The sequence below is a fragment of the Citrus clementina genome, unplaced genomic scaffold (genome assembly GCF_000493195.1).
Source record: "Citrus clementina cultivar Clemenules unplaced genomic scaffold, Citrus_clementina_v1.0 scaffold_3, whole genome shotgun sequence".
Lineage (NCBI taxonomy): Eukaryota > Viridiplantae > Streptophyta > Magnoliopsida > Sapindales > Rutaceae > Citrus > Citrus x clementina.
Genome location: NW_006262339.1, coordinates 13268268 through 13285573, shown reverse-complemented (window position 1 = coordinate 13285573; position 17306 = coordinate 13268268). Strand labels below are relative to the sequence as shown.

The 17306-nt window shown below is 32.2% G+C and overlaps 3 protein-coding genes across 4 annotated transcripts in view; all 3 read left to right on the top strand.

Moving 5' to 3' along the window:
• Positions 1-3791, top strand: part of LOC18045976 — a 5975-nt gene extending 2184 nt beyond the window's left edge. Inside the window, exons 3-4 of the mRNA XM_006441157.2 lie at positions 3115-3245; positions 3589-3791. Coding sequence (XP_006441220.2) covers positions 3115-3245; positions 3589-3791 — 334 coding nt within the window. The remainder of the gene's footprint in view (positions 1-3114; positions 3246-3588) is intronic.
• Positions 3792-7761: 3970 nt separating this feature from the next.
• Positions 7762-10496, top strand: LOC18045974 (growth-regulating factor 2). 2 transcript variants are annotated; one of them, XM_006441154.2, is made up of 3 exons: positions 7765-8418; positions 8539-9034; positions 9147-10496. In XM_006441154.2, exons 1-3 carry the CDS (start codon positions 8109-8111, stop codon positions 9904-9906), a joined length of 1566 nt encoding a protein of 521 aa, XP_006441217.1. In that variant the 5' UTR covers positions 7765-8108; the 3' UTR covers positions 9907-10496. The 2 variants fall into 2 exon arrangements, with proteins under 2 accessions (XP_006441218.1, XP_006441217.1); XM_006441155.2 differs by having other exon boundaries at positions 7762-9034.
• A 2078-nt stretch (positions 10497-12574) lies between these two features.
• Positions 12575-15488, top strand: LOC112099585. Its single transcript, XM_024187000.1, has 4 exons — positions 12575-13130; positions 14578-14660; positions 14756-14987; positions 15076-15488. The coding sequence occupies exons 1-4, from the start codon at positions 12575-12577 to the stop codon at positions 15486-15488; spliced, it is 1284 nt and encodes a 427-aa protein (XP_024042768.1).
• The last annotated feature ends 1818 nt before the right edge of the window (positions 15489-17306 follow it).

The window sequence follows — 17306 nt, the reverse complement described above, 5'->3', positions numbered from 1 at the left end:
GAAATCAGACTACTTAGTGGCCCCGTACTTTCTACTACTGACAAAGAATTATCTGATTTACAAGCTAGGTTGTATGGTGAAATATGTAAGATTAAAGGCTTAGGTGAGTAAAAAATATTAGATGCGATTAATATTTTGGCAACCAAACATGATATGCTACGTGTGTTCTTCAACTTGCCCAATGAGCTGAAAAAGGGGTATATTCTTCGAAAAATTGGTCGTGGTTTGTGAGATGCAGTCCTTTGGGTACTTTGAAAATTTGGATTGTGTTTTGTCAAATGAACACACTATTTTAGAACTTTAGAGATGTGTTCTTGTATAATATTATTTTGGAACTTTAGAGATGTGTTCTTATATAATATTATTTTGGAACCTTGGACTTGAGGTGCTATGTAATATATTTTGGCCTTTGAAATTATATAGAACTAATGAACTATATTTAATTTTGTTTTCATGGCTATATTGATTTACTTTATGCTGCAGTCTAATTGTTTTTAGCTTTGTAAAGTACTTTTTTGTTTGTTTTATTTATTTGATTCCTGTTAGAATCTTTCTTCACATGGGGCCTTAACTTTTTGTACTAAAAGCCAATTTTATGGGATTTAAGTTTTCATGTACAATAATGAGAAAAAAAGTAGTGAGTAGCTGTTTTATATTTGGTCATTCTGTTTACCTTAATCTTATTGATTTGAGAATTCAACAAAATGAATTTCCAACGGTAAATTTGCAGAGAAATCATTCCTTCCAAAACGAGATATGGAATGGTTCTTCTTCTGTCCTAGGGATCAAAAGTACCCGAATGGCTCGAGAACAAATAGAGCCACCAAAGCTGGCTACTGGAAAGCCACTGGAAAAGATAGAAAGGTTGTCTACCAAAATAGCCTATAGGTCCAGGCATCAAAACTGATGGCTGCCCTATGCCTTGATATGTTCATATTTAGAACAAGTTGTGTATGCACATAAAATTTGAAAAAATAGATAAATAAAAAATCAACAGGATGGAAAAATCAAAGTTGTGAAAAATAATTTTCTTGACGATGGCACAATGTAATAGTATAATCCAACATTTTAAATTGTCTTTTGTTTATACAAATAAATATTACCAATAATTTTTAGTTTTAAAATTAAAATAAAATTCATAAAATTTTTATTTTACATCATTAAAAATATTAAAAATAATTAGTATTTTATATAATTAAAATTAATGATAAAATAAATAGGTTATTGTACAAATATATTTTTTATTCATTTTTTTTAAAAACTACAAATTCTTTACATAAGGATAAAATTGTAATTTAAAATAATTTACTCTCAATCCAAGACAAAGTAAACAAATAATTGGGATTCTGATTGACAATCCATACTTTCATTTAGTCTAAGTAAACATTCTACTCCCACTCCCACTCCACACTCCTAATCTCAGGATTCCCACTCCTCAGGATTCTCACTCCAATCTAAAAAGTAAACGCAGCCTAAAAGGTTTGAATTTGAAATTCAAAAAAGAGATGCGGGAAACCGGGACTAAAGTCTAGAAGCCCATTGTCAAGATTTTCTTAATTTTAAGATAATTGCTTTTTTGGCTTTCTTTATCGAACACTGCACGGTCAGTGGCATTTTCATATTATAATAGATTTGTATTTGATTTTATTAAGTTTCATTTCAAGATTCATATTTTTTTCTTTATTTAATTTTAATTTTGATTTAATCTTCACAACTCGACCCAACCCAACTCGATGATTCAAAGGTTGGGTTGGATTAAGTTAAACATGTTTATTTATTGGGCTAAGCTGATTTTATCTCAACCCATACAATAGTGAATTAGATTAGATTTTCACAAACCCTATTCAACCCAATTCATGCCCATCCCTAATCTTAAAGATGAAAAGATAATTATTCTATCAATCATGTGAAATACGAATCATAATCATCAAATAATACATGTAGGAAATTATTTAAATAAAAATATTTATTATTTTATTGAGTTAGACATATTTAAATAGGAGTAATGATACAGACACAAACTCTTATACAAACTTATCTTGTATAAACTGATGTGTCATTAATTTATTGGTTGAATGTAAATATAAAATAATATAAATAAATCATGTGGGCCAAAAGATGTTTAATTCAACTAATTTTATCATGCCACATCAGTTTGTACAAAATAAATTTGTATAAGAATTTGTGGCTATATCTTTTATCTTTAAATAGTGAGCAATAAATTAAGTAAATAAAAACAGCCATCGAAAACTTTAAAGGACGACTGCGCCCCTCTGCCGTCTGCTTTCATGATTTTCTAGCTTCTTGATATCTATTGTATAATCGGCTGGTTTGCTTCTCTATATATATTGCACAACTTAGCCGAATACTTTAACTTGAATTAACAGTTCTTGGAAGCTAAGTCACCGATTTAATTTAATTAAATCCTAAAGCTTTTTAAAAGTTGGCTAACAAGCTTTAAGAAGCCAAGCTCGTATACATATTCTTTAATTCATTCACGTGCATGCATGATCTGGATTTGAAACTAATAGAATTTTGGTTATTTTGCTTTGAATTCCACGTGTAAATTTAGACCAGTTGCTCCCAAAATCATATGATCTTTAATGCTTCCCAAATTGAGCTTGTTGATGCACTTCTTATCCATAGTCTCTAATTAATTTCTTGTTTAATAAAATAATTTAATTAATTAAAATAATTAATAAATATATAATTAAGGATAAAATATGTATATATTATATGTTTATCAGGTATTTTTTTTATTTGACAACGACATATTCCTTCTAGGATTTTTTTTTTCCGTGGCAGTTGTTAAATGGTTTTTTTTTTTTTTTGATTTTGCCACAAATGATACTTTGTGCTTGAGGGGTTTTTGTATAGTTTCCTGGTACTCCTATGGCCGGATTGTTGAGATAATTAGACTTTTATTTCTATATTGCCCATTAGTTAGGTTTGGTGGTAATTTTGTTTGACGATTGGGCTATGGTACCTATCTTTTTAATCTCCCTATGTTTTACTTGCTTTTTGGCAATGATGCATGTCTTCTTCGCAGCGTTTTCGGGCTCTCCTTCCATGCTTCATCTTATGGCATGTTTGAAAGGCTTGATATGATTTTAGATTTGATTTTATTCCCTTTGTTATGGATGTTGGTGTTTACAAGATGGTTTTTGACCTTAAGCTTACAAGTTCTTCATTTGGTTTTAACACGCCCTGGTTGAGGGGTGTCTTGGACCCTCATCTTGGGGAGGGTCTGCGGATTATCTTGTCTCCCCGTTAGCAGGTTAGTTTGGTTTCTTGGTTAAGGTTGCTGTTTGTGGTGGTGACACTTAAGGTGGATGGTTGCACTCAGGGTAATTCTGGTTTGTCTGCTATGGGTAGTGTCCTACGTGATCATTAGGGTGTGGTTCTAGCTGCTTATTTTCTTAGGCACCAATCGATTCTTTTCTCTGGGCTAATGGCAGTTAACAAGGGCTTGGATCTTGCCTTTCAGCTTGGTTATTTTGTTCTTGAGGTGGAGTTCGATTCAACGACTATAGTTTTGTAGATTGCTTCTCATGCATCTGTGTCATGGTACTTTGCTTATCTTCTTAGCCGAGTCGATACTTTATCTTCTGGTCCTTCAATCTATATTAGGCATGTTTATTGCGAGGTTAATTGTGTTGCTGATTTCATGGCAAATTGAGCTTGTTCTCATTAGACTTGTGAATGGTTTTTGGGCTAATGGAGATCTTCCAAGTGGTTTGTCTGGGATTCTTCGTTTGGATGCTCATGAGACTATGCATGTTCGGAGATAAATTTTTCTCGTTCGGATATTTTACTTGTTTTTTATTGGCATTTTTGCCTTTACATATTATTGGGCTTTCTATTAGAGATTTTGGTTCTATCCCCTTCTTTAGTTCATTTTCTCTTATTCATATTACAAGTAAAGGTTCAGTCTAACCTTCCACCTTTTATATATATATTTGGTTCATCTTTTGGGCTTAGCTTGACTCAACCATGAAAATTTTTTTTGTCACTCAGCCTAAAAAGCCTACTCTTGGTCCCAAAGCCTGTTAAATGCCAAAAAAGATGTATATTATTTTAATTAAAATACACCTTTTAATATTTGTTTAACAATCCCATGACATATATTTAAAGTTTTAAATTCTTTTACCTCAATTTTTAAAGTCTAGTCAAATAAAAATAAAATTTTCTAAAATATAATAAAAAAATTTCTAAAAAAATGTAGCACATAAATTCGAGCTTTTAAGTTCTTCTTGAAAGAATGTAGCACATTTTACCGACCCTACATGGAGTGGTCCTAAACACTTTAGCTGCAAGGCAAAGATTGTTGGTGAGAGAATGAAAGAAATCCGCAAAGGAAGCAATAGAAAGGGGACCATGACCAATTGACCTATTTTGAGTTTTTGGTACAAAAACGCCATTAATTATCTAACATCTATTCACGTGCTTCCTCAAAATAATAATGTACGTACAATTCTTTAGTTACAAAATCAAATCAAAACAAATGATACATTGTAGGCCCATATGCAAGTTGTTTCCTTGGTGGTGGTAGCTAATATCTTCAGCTTGGAAATCATTATATCTACCTCACTCACACCCCCCTCCCCGGCTCCCCCCCCAACCCCCCCACACACACAACCTTCTTTATTCCATTGTCTTGTCTCTCACATGGAGACTTGTTAATAACACTGTCAAAAGCAGTATGGTATAAACCTATAACCATTTGAAAAAGGATATGATAAGATCAAACGTACGGGCTGCACATAACATGCTCTGCCCACCGTCTGTTAGAGAAGAAATCAACGGTGGAGTAAAAGTTACAATTTGCTTCAAATAGATGATAGTAACGCAGGGAGAAGGTTGTTGGGTTGTGGCTTGTTTGTTTATGATAATCTGTACAATTGTGATGAGGACATCCCATTCTCTCATCCAGCTGTCTGCTCCCATTAAAGGCATTTTCGTTTTGGACTCTCGAGTCTTCTTGTCTAATTAATGCCCTTTTTCACACTTCTTGATAAAATGTCTTTCCCCAACCATAAATTCGACTTTTTTTTTAAGTTATTTTATTTTTTCTACTAGGTACAATTTATGGAGACTTTAATATAAAATTTATTAAAATTCAAATAATACACACATTTAGTATTCTTAAAAGTTATATCACGATCCACTCAAAAATTTGAGTCCATTAAATGCTAAGATATCTATCCTACTCATATTTATGGAGAGAAAAATATTTAAATTTTTGTAAAAATTAGAACTTTGGAACTTAGACCCTTAATAATCAAGGATACAAGCCCAACGTTAAACTAAAACATTAAAACTTGTTCTCGATAGTTGATCGAATAATTTTTTAAAATTTTTTTACTTACAATCAACAAAAATAATGTAAAAATGAACATGCAAATGGTCATATGAGATTAATATTTTATTTTTACCTTACTTTTAATAGTTGTAAGTAACATTAAATATAATTTAAAAATACTCAAATTTTCTATAGATAAAATTTAATATTACTCTGACAAGATTTGATCGTCTAACTCAACCTTAAATGTTAAAATAAAATCTTGAATACCACATCTAATACCAAATCAACAAAGTTACCCACATCTAGTATTAGAATAAAACCTATGTCTTTGTTTTCATTCATTTTAAAAGTGGATTTTCAATTAACAACAATTGTCACTAATTTTGGGTATTTAAATAAAAAGTTCTCACTTCTCAGTAATATTTAATTATTTATAAATATAATTACAGACAATTCCACATGTAATAATCGCTAGTAGGTTGTAGAAGATAAAGTGAATTTAATTATTCAAACGTTTGGACAAAAATGCAACTAAAATTGCCGTAATCGCACCCAATGAGAAGAAAGGGTTCGGGATTCCCCCTATTTTAAAAGCGTATTGAATTTGTATTTTGAGATTGTTTTATATTTCCAAAAATGATACAAATTCCAATCAATATCTCATTATTCTACAATTTACCCCAACAATTTCATCTCTTTTCCATTCGTGTCCCACTACCTCATGTCTTGTCCCATCTCACATTAATTTCAAGAAAACATTAGAGGCTCCCGCTCTGGCCACACGCTCTGCACTAAACTGTTGAACACACTCGCCTTTATATTATTGATGTGGATTTACCGATGGTGTGCACTTTAGGATGGCAAAATTCCCTCAATTTTGATTAGGAATATGATTTGATTGAAATAAAATTTTATTTAGATTTTATATTTGGGTCAAAAACTGAATTGGGATTCTAAATATCTTGTAATCTTAATTTTTAGAAACACAAATAAATCGATTTAATAAATTATTTATATCTGATATATTGATCATACGTGCATGATATTTAACATGTTAGTCATTATTGTATGACATTTCAATTATAAAATATGATATTTGTGACAGAATATACAGCATATAATAAACAATTCATGTCATTCAAATCTCAATCAAAAATTTAAAATTTCAATGAGGACTAGATCAAAGTACATTTTTATTTCCTATACTAAAAAGAGTCTAATCAACAAATTTCTGTGCTGTTCCATTGTCAACACTCAGCCGCAGTGCACTGATCGGAGCGTTAGCCATGAGCTGGAAGGGCGCGTGGGGGTTCATGGGAAACAGTCCCCGAGACAATTAGTTGACGCATCAACTGAATATGGCCGGTGTCCCCTCTCGTATTTCAAGGCACCATCCCTCTCTCCTCTGACAGTGATCATTAGGCTCATGGTCACAAAATTGAGGTGTTTGTAATTGTGTCCAAGGGAAAGGAACTTTTATTTTTATATATTTCTTTTTTTCTTTTATTTGAGCGCAAAATAATAGCTTCAACTCTCAACAGTCAAGTCTACTTAATAAAATAATATTAGACTTCTTTAAATTAATATACTAATATATTTAAAAAGAAGAATAAAGATTGTTATCTGGATCTTTGAGTTTGTTAATTTATATTTTAATTATTACATATCACTTATTTATTAAGTGATAGATTTCAAAATAAAACTAGTAGATTATTCTGATTTGTGTTGTAGTTATAGTAGCTAGACACGAAATCATAGAATTTTTATGTTTAGGATTTCATAACATTGTGCAATCGGCTATAGTATGAATATGAAATTAGGGTTCTAATGATTGTAGTAGTTATTTGCTCTTATTGAAGTATAATTTAAATGAACTTTTTAATGTCAATGAGTAATTGAGTGCCATTAAAATAATAAGGGGATAAGTCAAGGCAGATACAGGAAATTGACTCATAGGAAGCAACATTATAATAAAATATTTATTTTAAATAAAAATAAATAAATAAATTTCCTGTATAAAAAATTTTACAGTCAATACTATTAAATATGTATGTTTTCCATATATGTATGTAACGCATAATGTATCCATAATGTAAATCTAGAGCAAGCAGATAGCAGGCATACAAAAAGACTTAATAACATAGGTTTTAAAAAAATTGTTATTTCTCAACATAAAGGAAAAAAAAAAAAAAGGAATTTTACTTATTTTTCTACTTAATACTTAAGATATTTCTTGTCTTATAAGATTTTATAATATTTTTTTCAAAATTCGAAATCAGGTCGAAAAAAAGAGACAAATTGGTTAAAAATCGCTTACAATTTGATTATACATGGATTAGTATTTTAGTACGGTGACTTATACATGCCGAAAACGATAGATACACCAATAAATGATGAAAGAGATAAAGATGAAAAAAAAGAAAAAAGAAAAAAGCGAAAAAAAAAAAAAGATTGCTTTTGGTAACTTGTCGAGTAGTATATAATACGGTGCGAATGTTGGAAGCATGGAAGCAAAGCAAAGGCCAAGAATGGCGGCAACCCATTCCTGTATCATCGTGTCATAAATTCCCCCACTTCACCCCCACAACTGTTCCCTGCTACTGAGAGGCAGAAACACTGTTTATTTTTTGAGAAATAAAAGTTAAAAAAAAAGTTTTTAATTTTTTTTTTAAATCTGATTATATAGAAAAAAAAAGGGTCTTGCTCTAACTTTGTGTTCTGAGTTGGGCACTTGGGTGAGAGAGGGTTTGTTTATTTGACGGGAAAAGCAGTTTTCCAAATAGGGAAGTGATTTTCCATATTCATGATGAGTGGTAGAATTATGGATGCATGTGATTTTAGCTTTATAAACGAGGCAGCGGCAGAAGAAGGGAAAGTGAAAGAGGCTGGCAGCAATCGCCACCGTCCATCTCCATCAGACGAATTTGGTTGGGGTGATGCTGTTGCTGGAGGTCCCACTTGTAACAATAACATCAACAATAGCAGTAGCAGCAACCATATTTACAAGACAATTGGTTATGTTTCTTCTGATAGTAGTGGTAGTAGTACTAGTATGAAGACATTGCAGCCTTTTCAATTTGACATAGCAGCAGCAACTGTTAATGAATCCCCAGGTTTATATGTTTATTTCATTTTTCAGGACAGAGCTGAAAGCTGTAACCTTTTATTGTACTGTGACAATGAACAATCTCTGTTTTATTTTTATCTTTTTTTATTTTTTATTTTTGGGGTAGGTATGGCGGCAAGAATGGGGTTTCCATTTACAAATGCACAGTGGACAGAGCTAGAGAGACAAGCATTGATATACAAGTGCATGGTGGCTTCTGTTCCAGTTCCCTCTGATCTCCTTTTTCCCTTCACAAGAAACAGAAACTCAGCTGCTGCTGCTGCTGCTCCCGTGGGTTTGGATCTAATAAGGTTGTCAAAAGGAGGAGATCTAGAGCCAGGGAGATGCAGAAGAACAGATGGCAAGAAATGGAGGTGCTCGAGAGATGTTGCGCCTGACCAGAAATACTGTGAGCGTCATCTGCACAGAGGCCGTCCACGTTCAAGAAAGCCTGTGGAACTTCAACCTCCTCCCAACAGCAAGAAAAAAACTCGCCTTCAATCTCATCCACTGAATACCACTAACACTGTCAACAACAGCAACAACAACAATCTTGATTTCTCTGCATCTCAGTTTGTTCGAAATTTCACTCAATACCCACATCCTCATGTAAGGGAACAGAGGTGTGTCCAAGTTCAAGTTTTTTTCTTTCTCTTTTTTCATTCTTAAATACCTAGTTTCTTGTGGTTGGGTTTTGTTCCTTATTTTTTGGTTTGTGTTTTTGGTGCATTAAAGGTGCTTGGATAAGGATTGGATGATGAGAGGAGAAGCTGTCCACTTGCCTTCCAATGCTGCAGGCACAGAATGGAATCATCTGATTAATAACCCTGCTTCTCCTGTTAATATTAATCAACATTATCATCTAGAAGAGCCTCTGAATTTGAATTCCTTTGCAAGCTTTAGTGCTGGAGAAGCTCAACAGAGCAACGATTGCCCTTTTTATACTGACCCAGATTTGGTTCCGAGGGTATTCATTGACGCATGGTCTAATGCTAATGGAGTGTCAAATGGTGATGACCAGATCCACAATACAAATTCTGGTACCAAAAGCTCTGTCTCTTCAAGCGGGAATCTCTCCCTTTCTCCGCTAAGTCTTTCAATGGGAGGCAACAGCACCATTGATGAGGAAATGGGTCAACTACAAATGGGGTTGGGCCTTGTGGAATCTAGTCAAGACCATAAATGTGATACCAACCCGCAACTCTCAAGCTGGTTAAACCCTGATTCTTGGGCACCAGGAGGGCCACTGGCAGAGGTCTTAAGGCCAAGCACGGTCCCGGCCTCTGCTTCTGGTCCACCGTCTCCTGCTGCCGGAAATGGCGATTCTGATAGTCCTCCTGCGACTACAGTTTCTTCACCATCTGGGGTTCTACAGAAGGCGCTGGTTTCATGGTCTGATAGCAGTGGTAATAGCAGCCCAACCCCTGGCAGTTCAAGGACTAATAAATCTGAGATCGCTTTGCTGTGGTTTGGTCAAGGAAAATTAGAATCTTAAGCTTAAGTTAATTAATTATGAAACGATATCCATTTAGTTCTATTTAGGCCTTTAAATAACCGGGTTGTGTTTGCCAGTTTTCTCGGGTCATCAAGTGTTCTTAAGCACTAGCGTGTATTTTGATTTGCAAACCGTTTTTGTCTTTCTTATGTTGTTCTGGGTTCGTCTTTGGTAACGCCTTTTGTTTTGTTCAGATATGAACCCTGTAACATCCTGTAGATTGTTTTGAAATTCTTTCAGCCATCTTCTGACTTACAACTAAACAGACTATGCCGCAAATTCATCAGAAAAAATAGTTTTTGTCCGAGGTAAAGCTCCCCAGTCTGACACACAGCAGCAAATACAGAGACAGAAAGTTTCAAACATTGCCTGAAATTAATTCAGAAGCAGAACGAATATCTGCTTTCGGTGGGACTAAAGAACCTGCATGAAACTGATTCCAAAATCACGAACAAAGGCAGCTGATGCACATGATCCTATTATTAGCGCGCTTTGAACAAGATTTCTGTCTCTCATCCTATCTTATCAGTATCAGGCAGCCCCGAATATTTTCTTTGATAAGTTTTGAAACAACTTAATTTTCTGCTTCATTAATCCGTATGCATTTCCCGTCTTAATTTGTTCTACTTTTCAACGTTGATTTTTTCCTCCCATTTTCTTCTGTAATTTCCCTCCATATAATTAATGCAGTTTTTAATGCTACCATCAAGATACGACATGCTCATTGAGAATCTTGAGTGAGCAAAATCTTGAAACATTTTTTACACTCATTTTCAATTAACTAATCATTTTCATGATTAGGGATAAATTATAGAAAAATGTACTCGGCACTGCTCAGTCGGCACATGCCTTTGTTGCCGCAGGTTCTTTTAAGAGCTACAGTGCCCGAGCTCGCAACGTAAATAGGTGGGTCTGGCCCAAGTGGATTGCAAAGGGCCATGGCTCAAACATTCACGTTAAGTGGTGGGCATTGAAATTACTTAGCAGACACTTATGTATTTTTTTTTCCTTAATATTTACCATCTTCTTCTGTGTGGTATTTATTATTTTAAGGGTGTGTTTAGCATACCATGGGCCCGTTTGGAAGTGTGGTGAGGTGGATGGGCTGTCAAAACTTAATTACTAAAGTGTTTGGTAATATTTATAGCTGAATTTTGGCAGTTTGGTAGATTTTTTTCCCCAACTGTAAATTAAATTATTAAATTAACCTTATATATTATTCCATTTTAATTTTATCCTGCTCAATTTTAAACTTCATTTCAAATCGATTTTTTTTAAACAAACCCTAAACACCCATTCTCATCAGCACGATTCCAACTGTGGGAGTTCCAATTGATGCGATTCCAACACCGAAATTCTCATCGGCGCGATTCCGACACCGGCCGCTCTCATGGGCCTCTGTCAACGGTGCATTTTCTTTTACCTGTTGTTCATTTTTTAGTGCTCCTTTACTCTATTACATGCAATTTTTCATTTTCTTCCTTTTCATTCATAAAATGTGGGGGCTTTCGTTTAGAATAAATTGATGGGTGATGGGTCATGCGTGATTTATTTGCTTGTAACCATTGTTTTTATTGTAGTTTTTATTTTTGTAGTTGCTTTTTGTAGACATGCACAGCCCCTGTTTGATGAAATTCCCCTAATGAAAATCCAATTCAAACTTCTTTGAGCAGAGTTAATGCCCTGATATTTTAACAAGTTTCAATTTTGTTTATATTTACCGGTGGAATTTGTAATATATAGTATGCACTTATGAATGGTATAGGTTGTTTTCTTAAAGTTTGTGTTTATGATATCTATTTTCTGGGTTGTGTTCATTTGCCTCAAATTCTATAATTTTGATTTGAGTTTCCAGTTCTTTTCTATTTGAATCTATCGAGAAAACTCAAGGGAGTTGAGATTTGTATGACTGTAGGAATATTTAATAGCTTATTAGGCCTATATACATCGAGTGATCAAAACTTCATACTGTTAATTAACATTTGGTTGAAGTCGAGGTTTAGTTCTGGTGGAAAAGGAATATATATACTAGCCAAGGTTGCAGTCTTTTAAAACTTAAATTTTGAGTTTGAACTTCAAAGGATGCACGAGTTGGTGGTCTAAGAAATGCATGCACAGCAAAGCTTTAATATTGTAAACGAAGCATACATTTTCCTACCCAAGAATCTACATTGCAACTCAGCTACAAAGCCGCCTTGAATGACATTAGCCAAAGACTCAATATATCCAAAACCAAAATTAAAGTAATAAATTAAATTAAACTCAAGTGTTTGATTAAAAGTATTTCAAGTAAAGTAACAACTAAAGTAAATTGTTCTGGTTTGTCTTCTTTTAAAAAAAAAAAATTTTTAATACCGAATTATTTTTCCTTCCACCATCCATAACAAGATTCTAGTAATTTTCTTAACTTCTATGTTCTTATTTTTCCTGTATTGTTGTTTGACAAAGAAATATTTTTTTTTCCTAGGTTTAAGTGTATGAAATTCTGTCTAGTAGCTCAACTAGTAAGGCTGCCTGGAACCCCCAGACTTTAGATGTATTTTGTGACTTATGCATTAAAGAGGTGGATGCCGGACATCGTCCTGGGACTCATTTGACTTTCCAAGGATATGAAAATTTGATTAAGGAGTTCACTAAAGAAACTTGATTAGATTACAACAGAACTCAAATGAAAAATAAATGGGATTCTCTTAGAACTGATTGGAAATTGTGGAAGAATTTGATTGGCAAGGAAACTAGTTTAGGGTGGAATCATAGGTTGAGGACAGTTGATGCAAGTGAGGAATGGTGGGAAAAGAAAATAAAGGAAAATCCGCAATTCAGTAGATTTCGGAAAAATGGTATTGATCCAGAGTTGGAGAAAAAATTAAATTTAATGTTCATGAACACTGTGGCTACTGGTGAGCATGTTTGGGTTCCCTTATCTGGTTTTCCTTTAGAGAGTAATGACGCATCTGAATCTCTTCGTGTTGAGGGTATTGCTGACTCTGATGAGTATATTGTGTCTGATGATAGTAAGGGAAGCAAAGGTAAAAGAGTGGCTGTAAAAGGGAACAAAGTAGGAGGTGCTGTAAAACTGTCAAGGCAGCTTGATCGTCTCATTGATGCAATAGAGAAAAGGAACACAACTTCAAACTCTCAAAATGATACAAGTGGGAAAGAGATTTATAAAGCATTGGAAGTGGTTGCTTCTTTACCAAACATTGAGGCTGGAGTGAAGTGTGGTTATTTGCTAGTCAGTTGTTTATGGACAAAGTGAAAAGGGATTTATTTAATGAGATAGAAGATCCAAATGTCAAATTGAAATGGCTTAATTATGAGAAAAATACAAAGTGAAAATGTATTGTATTTATGAAACAATATTTTGTAAATTATGTTTATGAATGAATACTTTTTATTTTTTCACTGATTACACTTTATATTACATTTACAATGTATATGAATTGTTGCTATTGATTTATTTGCTTGAGGCGTATTTATGGAAATTTTGTAAAATATATCCATTGTTCTTACCATGAGGCTTATTTATGGAAATTTTTTTGGACTATTTGCTTGAGGAAAAATAATAGCATGAAATGATTATTAATATATCTTCCATATTTTGTGTTTGTATAACCCTTATTTTTATTATTAAATTGTATTTATTTTAGTAGGAAAAGAAACATCAAGTGCTTTCATTGTTTAGTATAGATATTTTGCTAATTTGTAGGTGCAAATGATGTTTGAGAACGGAGATTGCTCTTGTGTAAATGTTAATGTTCGTTTCTGTTGTTGTTCCTAGCAGTGCATCATTGTTGCTAATTTCCTGGAGTTGAATTAGCTTTTGAAGACTCGAGTACTAACTGACAAATTTTGCATTTTGCCTTGATCCCCTGGATTAGTTTGGGCTAAATTAATTATTTTTTTATATTTTCGATATATTAACAAACAGTTTAAATTTGAAAATAGAATAGAAATAATAAAAATATATCTCGTGGCTCATGGCTCATGGGCACAAGTATTCTTAAACTATCTCTATAGTGTTTATTACATCATGCATTTTGACCATGACAACAAACTTCATGTGTTTTCATGTTTTTTTTTTACTCTTTTATTGAATGGCGTTTCATATTTCAACAATGAATCCAATTACTTGTGCAATTATTTCATTATTCCCCCCCCCCCCCCTTTTTATGAACAATGCAGAATGAAATTCAAAAGATTATTCCCAATCATGAATCTACTTTGAGAGTGGACTCTGAATTCAGCCAGCTGATAGTTTGATATAAAAATATGGATAATTATGAAGAGGAGTTTGACCAGCTTGTTTGTGTAACAGCTGTTTTGATGCATCATTATTATTTGACATTTATCCATAAGGAGCCTTGTATGAATTCTACTCAAACAAGACATAAATGGTTGATAGAAATACTTGGTGGAAATGTAAGCAGGTGCTTTAACATATTCGAATGAATAATGATGTATTTTTAAGATTATGCACCGACTTAGAAGATAATTATGGGTTAAAGAGTTCAAGGAGAACATGTGGCGCTGAGATGTTAGGAATGTTTTTGTATATACTAGGACAAAGTGTAGGAAATCAGTCAACAATAGAGCGGTTCCAACATTCTGGTGAGACTGTGAGTAGATATTTTGACAAGGTATTAAATAATGTTTGTCGTATGTCCATAGATTTGATAAAACCGTTGAATCCTGACTTTATTACCACTCCCAAAGAGATATATGAAGATTCAAGATATATGACTTACTTTAAGGTAATTGATAAAAGTAATTTAATTTATTATTTTTCTTTTACAAACCTATCCACTTCATAAAATGATTAATGTATGTATGCTTGTGATACTTTTAGGATTGTATTGGTGCTATTGATGGTGTTCATATACCTGCCTCAATATCTCCGGAGGATCAAATTCCATTTATTGGTAGAAAAGGGACACCAACTCAAAATACAATGGCTGTATGTAGCTTTGATATGCAATTCATATTTACAGTGGCTGGTTGGGAAGGCAGTGCCCATGATGCAAGGGTATTTCAAACAACTATTACGAATCCTGCATTCAATTTTCCAAACCCTCCTCCAGGTTTGTGTTTCTAATTTTTTTTTTTATATACCTATTCAATTGATTAGATTGTGTGTATTTATTTTTGTATTTTTCTTTTTATTTTTAGGAAAATACTATTTAGTAGATGCAGGATATCCGGAGTTATGTGGGTACTTAGGACCATATAAAGGTGAAAGATATCACCTTCCTGAATTTCGTAGAGGTAGCCAACCAATGGGTTATAAAGAATTGTTCAACTACAAGCATTCTTCCTTGAGAAGTGTTATTGAGCGTACTTTTGGGGTTTGGAAGAATACATGGAAGATTTTACGAAGTATGCCAAGCTATCCATTCAAGAAGCAGGTGAAAATAGTTATTGCTACCATGGCCTTGCATAATTATATCAGAAGATATTCACAAAATAATGATCATTTTGATGAAATGTCAGATGAACCAAGTCATAGTATTAGTGAACATATTGCATCTCATGAAGAAAGTTATGAAACAATTGGTAGCACAACTCAAGATATAATAATCTAGAAAGATGGCATTGCTGTGAGTTTAATGGAGGCACAACAATAGAAATATTTATACGAATTTTGTAATTAATTACATTTTAATTTAATTTTGTTTTGTTGTATGATTTTTATTAGATATATTTGGTATTGTAAATAATACTCGATTAATCATATCATGTACAAATCGAAGCAATTTGGAGAAGCATATCATGTACACTGCCCGGTTGGCATTGTCAATAATAGTTATTTAAAATTATTTATAATTGGACCCATGATATGTTTTAAAAATTATTTACTACAACTTGTGCAAAAAAATAAATTTGATTTATTAAATATTAATTTAATTTGTAAAGTAATAAATCGTAATTGTATGTCAATATAATAATTTGAAGAATGAAAAATAATTGATTTGTTAACAATTAAAAATAATGTTATTTAAAATTAATTATTTCAAATATTCATCCACTCTACAGCTATTAAAATTTACCAAACACCATCAGTAACTGTAACTTAAAAGTTACAACACTTTTACCAAACACCATCAGCAGCTGCAGCTTAAAAGCTACAACACATTTACCAAACACCATCAACTTCCACTCCACATCTATAGCTTTTACTCCACAGCAGCTGCAGCTTAAAAGCTATAGCACCTCACTCCCAAACACACCCTGTATCATATTGTATTAACTGTATTGTATTATGATATATTATATTAAAGTTATTAAACTGTAATGTAATATCATGTTGGTGCAACATAAATTGTAGTATATGTAATAATATTTTATTTAATTATTTATATTATTCTTAATTTTAAATTAATATTATCTAAATTTATAAAGGATTTCTTTATAATACTGTATAAATTTTTACAATATTGACAATGGAGTTATTACGGTCCTTTGGATTTAAATGTTTTAATTTTCACCATTGATTTAATTTAGTGGATAAATAACTAATTACTTAATAATTAATAGATAATATTCAAGTTCATGGATATAATTTTATTTTTTATAATTCCATAAATATTTTCTAAATTACCATCAAAATTAAAAATTAAAAATACAAATATATAAATTAATTCAGAAGTATAAATAACAAATATCGATTATTCAATCTTCAACAGCACATGTTAATTTAGACCTATTTTTTCATTTATAATTAGGGCAATATAATTATGAATTCTTAGTTTATTCATTGTCTTTTTTTTTTTAAAATTACTCATTGCCGAAGATTGATTTGAATTAATTATTGCAATATTTATTAATCTAGTAAATTTGTGTTGAAATGGAGATAATAATAAGAAGATAAACTAAGATTGAGTTTTGTTAATATTAAAATACATGTATTTTAAAAGGAAATATAGAAGTATTGATAGACTACACTTGTTTCTTTTTATTAATTAATCTTTAAAAGCCACATTTAACAAATTTGATAATTAGTAAATATAATTTTTTAATAATTGAAATTAAAATACTATCTTAACTAACTTTTATTTTTATACTATTGATTAAATCTAACAGTAAATATTTATACCAGGGGAAAATCCTTCTCATCCCTGGGGTTTCATGTAATAACTCATTTCATCCTTACGTTTTAAACAATAGCCTAAAACATCCTTCCGTTAACTCACTGTTAGTTGAATATCGTTTGTTAGTAATTTATTAAGGGTAAAAAATGATTTTCCATCAAAGAGAAAATTAGAAAAATAAGTAAAAGTTGACATATAACTAAAAATGATTTTATCTAATCCCACTAAATAGGAAATACCGACAAAATGAAAAACTTCTATTTCAAGCAATTCTTTTTTCACTTCTTTATATTTGGAGGCATGAAAGCCCTA

Coding starts and splice junctions, on each gene's coding strand:
- LOC112099585 (XM_024187000.1), top strand. CDS start 12,575: ATGAAAAATAAATGGGATTCTCTTAGAACTGATTGGAAATTGTGGAAG. Junction 13,131..14,577: donor TGAGGCTGGAGTGAAGTGTG/GTTATTTGCTAG, acceptor GTATGTCCATAG/ATTTGATAAAACCGTTGAAT. Junction 14,661..14,755: donor GATATATGACTTACTTTAAG/GTAATTGATAAA, acceptor TGATACTTTTAG/GATTGTATTGGTGCTATTGA.
- LOC18045974 (XM_006441155.2), top strand. CDS start 8,109: ATGATGAGTGGTAGAATTATGGATGCATGTGATTTTAGCTTTATAAAC. Junction 9,035..9,146: donor CCTCATGTAAGGGAACAGAG/GTGTGTCCAAGT, acceptor GGTGCATTAAAG/GTGCTTGGATAAGGATTGGA.